Source organism: Gambusia affinis, linkage group LG05, assembly GCF_019740435.1.
Source record: "Gambusia affinis linkage group LG05, SWU_Gaff_1.0, whole genome shotgun sequence".
In the NCBI taxonomy this organism is placed as follows: Eukaryota; Metazoa; Chordata; class Actinopteri; order Cyprinodontiformes; family Poeciliidae; genus Gambusia; species Gambusia affinis.
In genome coordinates, this window is record NC_057872.1 from 8,938,700 (window position 1) to 8,945,775 (window position 7,076).

The 7,076-nt window shown below is 41.3% G+C and overlaps 1 protein-coding gene across 2 annotated transcripts in view; it reads left to right on the forward strand.

The window, feature by feature from the left end:
• Window positions 1–7,076, forward strand: part of ulk4 (unc-51 like kinase 4) — an 85,231-nt gene that overhangs the window by 74,106 nt on the left and 4,049 nt on the right. Inside the window, exons 37-38 of one of the 2 annotated variants that reach the window (XM_044117850.1) lie at window positions 3,648–3,736; window positions 5,411–5,545. In XM_044117850.1, the coding sequence (XP_043973785.1) occupies window positions 3,648–3,736; window positions 5,411–5,516 (195 nt within the window). In that variant the 3' untranslated portion in view covers window positions 5,517–5,545. The remainder of the gene's footprint in view (window positions 1–3,647; window positions 3,737–5,410; window positions 5,546–7,076) is intronic. The other variant, XM_044117851.1, reaches the window with a different exon arrangement.

Below are 7,076 nucleotides of genomic sequence, written 5' to 3' on the forward strand. Positions count from 1 at the left end.
GAGGTGTGGCATTATAGAATAGATGGAGTAAATATGAACATTGATATTCTCAAACATCAAATGAGGAATAAACTTCTCTCCAAAATGTAAACATTTAGCGAAATATGTCCAGGTAAAATGCTTCGGTAAACAAACACTTTAACTAGGCTAGCAACATTCAACTAAGCTAACAAGTAAAAGCGAAATAATAATAATGATTTTTTTTTTTTTTTTACTGGAAAAAAATATCTAATAAAAGGATAGAGTGATGTCACAGTTCAGTGAGAATATGGACATTTAAGAACCAAAGTATGTTTTGAGAAACTAGCTCTGAAAGGTCACAATGAATAACAGCTGTAATGCTTTAAAACAAACAGTTTAAAAATACCACGCTGAGGGGAAAATAAAACATAATTTGAATAAAGTAATATTTTGAAAATGATTTGCTGAAGTAAAAAAATCAGAAACATTTTGGACAATTGATTCTCGGTGTTGTACTGACTAGCAATCACATCGACTGACTGAATGGCACGATGGACTACCAACATGGTGGCTTAATAATTTTTATGAATCGCAAGATGGCAAACAATTGGCAGACGTGATGATGTCACACCTGGGATTAGCAGTTCAGCTTAGCAAAGGAGGAAAGTAGCAGATGCGGTGCTATTTAGCACCCCTTGAAAAACCCCTTTTCTGTCTACTACGACTAATTACGGCATAAACAGAATAAGTTGAGTGTTAACCACAGCATAAACTAACTGTGGTTGCCGTCTTAGCGTTAGCAGAGCTCTTAGCGTTAGCATTATCAGCTCAGATAACAGACACAATTCAACAATTGTATAGAAAATATTCAGAAACATTGAATAAAGGTGAATGAGAGGAGAGGAATGTAAATCCCCCATAAAACAGAATAAGATCCCATTACTGGCTTATCTGTGCTTAAATACTTATTGAAATAAAGTTTGAATCACCGACAGCCTCAGCTGCGGCTCGCTCTGGGCCTGCTGTGGGCCGACACAGTTTCAAGCAACACAATGAAGAGAACAGTGTTTAAAGTGTTTTATCCTAAGCTGATTTTCTCTGCCCAGACATGTAAATCATTCTAATGAACGGAGGAACCGTGGCGGCCATCCTCAGTGTTGGAGGCAACGGGCGAGCACAGCTGCACTTCCTATCCCGTTTTTGTCGACCTAATCAGAGACACTGACTTTTCTTTACGAATCTGTAATGGTTGGAAAAAATCCCAAAAGTTATTTTATTCATAGAAAAAAGCATAAACAGGCCCTACTTGTTAAATACCTGACCTATTTAGGCATAGGAGTTCATCGTTTTCCATGTTTGGTTTCTAATCCGTTAATTGTACCATGCAATGTAGTGCTCCTTAATTTGTCTCCCACATTCTGTATCAAACACACACCTACTCACCGAACCGAGCGTCTGCCCTTCACAAAAGCTTTTTAATTATCTTTCATTGATTTCAGGCCTCTGTTAATCTCAATCAAAGATCCCGCTAATAGCTTTGAAACTGAAAAGAGGGGAAGGGGAGAATAAATCATTTTTGAATTAGTGAAATCTGACTGCAATTTATTTTTACAAATTAAAGAGACTAAAAAAACTGCTAATTCAATAAGACCGTGTGATAAGTTGCCAGAGAACGAAGCATTTATTATTTTCATAGAGTAGTTTATAATTTTTTTTTTACTTGTTCGTTTGCTTCTGGGAACATGGAGTAAATGATCTGTGACGTGTCTTCTAGTAGAGCAGGAAAAGCAAACTTTTCCACTTTTTGTCTCGTTGCAGCCACAAAATGTAGTTAATATATTTTATCTGAGGTTTGTGTGCTAATCCAATTAAAAGGAGCTCATAAGTTTAAAGTTAAAGAAAAACATAGTACCTCTAAATAATATCCAGCGCAATTAACTACTATCAGAATTCACCTAATTAGTAGATACAGTCCTGCAGGTAATTTAATGGTAATACAAATACAGCAGCTCATGCTAACTGGCTCCACAACTCTGGTGGGAGCAAAAACTTCAAGGTTTTGATCGAAGTGCATCACTTTGATCAAAACCTTGATCGAAGCTTCTAATGGGATTTAGGCCTAAATCCTATTGAAAGGATCAAAAACATGAAGCTCATGTTTTGCTCTCACAGTTATTGCTAATTTTTTATCAAACGATTTACACAGTACTTAGCTGTGCAGTCAAGCAAAACGCATCCTTTCAGTCGTTCTGTCAGTCTCTGAAACACACATCTACATGTTCTGTTGCTCATGGATCATGTTCAAGTTCTCTTCTTTTCGTTTTTCGTGTTTCCACCCTGTCAGGTACATTGCCACTTGTTTAAACTCGACGCCAACATGACAGCCCTGTGCTGTACGTCTGAGGAGCTGCATGTGTGACTGTCAGCCGCAGTTTGTCTGTCTGTCTGTCTGTCTGTCTGGGTTCATCTTGTACAACTTTGAGTTCAACATTATTGACTCGCTTGTTCTTCACGAATCGAGTTGAGGGGAGAATGGAGGATGAGGTGGTAGAGCCAGGTGGAAGAAGAGATGTCTGCGTTTGGTTGGCAGGCACACATGAAGGTCCTCCAACGCCGATGGAGAAGGGAAAAAAAAAGTGTGTGTGTGTGCGCGTGCACTTGTGTGGAAAATAAGTGTGAGGGGAGCATCTTTTCTCTCCCCTAACCCCGTTACTTAGCAACAACTGTACTGTGTCGCCACAGAGAGAGACATGGTGATGTCACCAGAGATCAGAGAAAGCATGTTCTCCAAAACACAGTGACACGAATCCACTCATCAGCACACGGACAAGCAAACTCACGCAAAGAGACACCGGCACAAACATGTCTTATTGTTAGTTGTTAAAGATTTGAGCTACAAAATAACTTTAAATGCAAAGTTAAGGCAGATTTTATCACTAAACTGTGTTCAGTTTTGTTGGGTTTTTTTTGTTGTTTGTTTGTTTCTTTGTTTCTTTCACTATGATGAGAGGCCTGACAAGAGCAGGCGTAAAACCGGAGGAATCCCAACAGGAGAGAACAAATGGCTTGGCCAGATAGTTCAGGGCGGGGCTTGTGGACACACTTCATAAGACTGCAACATGTGAGACTATGTTCGGTGACGGAATCAGGAAGCCAAACCATTCAGACTACTTAATGACTAAAAAGTACAGACATCAGAAAAACAGGGCCTGCAGTCAGAAAGGTGAATTTTGAAATCTTTTATTAGTTTATTTTGAAATGATAGTAACACTCTTGAGTGGTAGGTCCTGTCAGTATCATGGACGAGCTTTATGCTTTTATATTCATGAGATGACTTACAGTTTACTGAAGAAATTGTTTGAACTCCAGAGAGAACGTTTTTTTTTTTTTTTTTAAATCTACTGCATCAATACTGTGAATTTCCTGCTTTGCAATGTAAGAGACAGAAAATAAAATCCATCACACTTTTTGTTCTATTTCTGTATTCTATCAGAATAAAACAGTAATTATGTTCCTAGACCAGGGATCAGTTTTAGGTTGTCGAATTGGTGTGAAAGTCTAGTAGCTGCTCTACTAGCCTGCTTGTGCCACATGCTAAGCTGTAGTTGAAAGTTTTCCATCCCATTGTCAGAATGAAAAGTGCTGTGAAACCTTTTTGCTGATTTTTCTCTTTCTTTTCTTTTTAGGTACAAACTACAGACCAGTCTGGTTGGCTGGAATGTCCTGAGGGAACGGGCCTAACCAGTCTGCTTCAGGATATTGCCGAGTCCAACAGGTGCGTCCTTCTGATGTGGAACGCTTGTTTTTATCCGGTCTTGTGAGGTTCATTGGTTGAAAGCTGAAGAGAAAAATGCAGTGGCATCTGGCAACAAGTGGCATAAATGAAAGAATGAAAATGATGCCCTTCAACCTCCAGTGGTCAGAGCGGGTAAAAGACTTGGAAAACTGTAGTTTTAACAACATTGTGATGTGAAGTTGTCACAGCTGCAGCTCTTGTGGGATGTTCATGAAACTAGTTTATAAAACAAACAAGTTGTAGATTGTGGACGTCTTTGACTCGTGCTTAAGAGAAGGACAAGGAACGTTGTACAAAGACGGGGAGCTTGCAGAACCACCATGATGGTTTTTTTTTTAGGAAAGTTCTTATTGAGAAACTTGGATCTTGTCATTCAATTGGATTTTGGTTTTTTTTACATCCATCTATTACTGCCCATATCCAGTCAAACCAGTAGCCTCTTTGGCCAAGACGAATCAATTGAAGAACTCGAGGTGATGATGTTTTAAGGATCACGATTGCAGACTGGTAGAGAACTTGTGTGATGTTGTGGAAGAGCCACTTCGGTCTTATCTGCAGACACATTCTCTTTCCCTCAAACCAGTTTGTGGTGCTGGAAAACATACCAATTACCAGTGTGGGCAGTGTAAATATTTGTAATAGCGCACAACCAGAGGAATTAGCCTTCGTTTCAGCACAGCAGCTCTTCTCCAAAGTGTTTCCGGATAACTGAGCCCGTCCAACCTGTTTCTGAGAGCGAATCGCCGTTTCACTCAGAGCAGTTCTCATCTGTCAACGGCTGTTCATGAACCTTTTCCTCCTGTGTTGCTAAGTAGTATTTGTGCTATCAACCCTACGCTACTATTTCCCCATCTCATTTCAAAACATCTTTACTCTTGAGAAACCCAATAAAAGGCTTTATCCTTTTCCACCTTTTCAAAATCACTGATGTATTTAGAGTTTAGCCATTATGTCGCTTGGTTTAGCATCACACAGGTTCCCTCACTCGTAACCCAGAGTTGTTTTTGTTCTGTCTAGAGGCAGAATGCCTTTCAACGGGCTCTGTTAGCTGTGTGTTTGGCCTGCTGAGTCGCCTGTCCGGCCCACTCCTCTGGGACCAGCAGAACAAGTCAGACCCTACTAGAAGCTTTAACCTCCTACTGACATGGTTTCTTGACTCAGGTTGACTGAAACACATCAATCCTTTCACTGTTAAAAGTTTGCTGTTGCGCAAAGCATGGAAAAAAAAAAATCTCCCTTTTTGTGTTTTGCCCTGAAAATGTATTCAAACTCCTCGAACTTTATCCGCATTTGCTCAAGTTGCAACCTCACACTTCATTCATTTTTGAAGAAACACTGACGTGACGTTGGTGTAAGTGTTTTTTGGCAACAAAAACCTGAAAAGTGTGGCATGCATCTGTAATCAACAAGTGTATTTCTCTGTTGTACACCTGGAAAATGAGATTTGTGCCCCTTTTTTACTGTCCCATATAAATAAAACTCTTGTCAGTTACAGTAGAGGCCGATTGTGAACAGCAATTTTCAAACTTTGCCCCACACTCACAGTTTGACTTAACCTGAGCTATTTTGCTCTACCTGTGGTGGTATCATTTAGAGTTGTTGTCCTGCAATCTTGAGTCTTCTGCAGGTTCTAACTTTTTTTTTTTTTACCAGTATTAAGTTATCTGCCATCCTATCAAGTCCCACCAACTTCCCTGTCTCTACTGAAAACATAACATGCCCACAGAACGACGCTGCCATTACCATGACACACTCTTGACAAGGTGTGATTGACTAGTTCTCCACCAGGTACTCAAAGCTTGGGCTATTGTTCTATAACCTAACTCGTCTCTAAAACATTCTCTCTGTCTGGTCTGCTGTGTTATTAGTCTTGGTGATGCTTTTTATTCACTCGCGTTCACAGAACGGCTACAGTCACACCGAGAATGAGGTTAAACTACAATTAACCAATCAGGTGGCTTCTGGCAGCATCTGGTTGCACTGGATTTTATTTAAGTGTATCAGAGTAAAGAGGGACAGATGCACACACAATACATTTAAGCTGTTTTTTTTTGTTGTTGTTTTTTTTGCTTTTGGGAAATTTGAACGTTTTTCTCCAAATTCATTGTTATAAACTAATGTGTCGCATAAAATCCCACCAAACATATATGTGAAAACTTGTATTCTTTTTAACACAACAGCTGTTCCTTCGCTGTATGTCAGTTATATCTTTCACATCTTGTCTAAGGCAAAACTCACTTTTCTTCTCGTCTGAGAAGAACAGCACAGGAGGTCTGATAAAAAGCTCACAAAACGGACAGAGATGTAAAATTCACTAGTGAGGCTCTGTTGACGCTTTTTGGTAAAAAAAAATAAATAAACAAAGAAAAAAATTAAAGAAAACTTAAGTCAGATAGCAGAGGACGATTCATCCATTCACTAGTAGTGATGTTTAGTTATCAAAACCAATAACCAACATCTGCAGGGACAACCGTTGGTTACTGCTGCCCATCCAACGTGTGTGTTCTGTGTTTGCGCTGCTTTTCACGAGTGTGTGGGCTGAATGTTTGCTCCCTCTTTGAACCGAGGGTTTTCTCGCTATAGCGACCGTGCTTCCTTTGATCCTTTGATGTATGAGACCGGCGACCTCTCACACACAAACGCACGCGCTCACACGTGCGCACCGTGCCGACACACACAGGAACACAATTAGTTGCTCTCCCCCTCCTCTGCGTCCAGATTGTGTCTCTCAATCACACACAGATCCTGCCAGATCAATATTAAAGGTGTATTGTTGGTCTGCCATTGAGGCTCCTCTTACTCGACCCGCCCTCTCCACCTCTTTCCTCCTCCACCGCCTCTTTCATTCGCCCCCCCTCCCTTTGTCGCCCTCGCAGCCCCGTATCTCCAGCATGCACTGCCCCTCTCCATTTCCCTATTTTCCTGACCTCCTCTCCTCGCCTCACTTTCCCGTTTCTCTGGCAGATGAAAGCAAAAATCAGCCCTCTGCTTTGAAGTGGCCGAGGCTGGCGCCCTCCCGCCCGCCCACCCGCCCCTCCAGCAGTAGGGAGAGGGAAGTAGAGGTTTTCAGGAAAAAAGGGGTAGGAGATGAGAAGAGCCATGCAGAGAGAAGGAAGGGGACAGGAAGAGGTGGGAGAGGTTTTAATTGAGAAGATGAGAGGAGTTTGGGCAGCGGCAGACGAGGGGAAAAGACGCGATTTGGAGGGAGAGCGGAGGTCGGGGCCTAGATACTAATGATGTCATTGTGCCTTTACCATGGCAACCTGAGGAATGCTTTTTTTTTTAACCCTCAAGCCCGACCGTCTACAGAGGGAGGGGG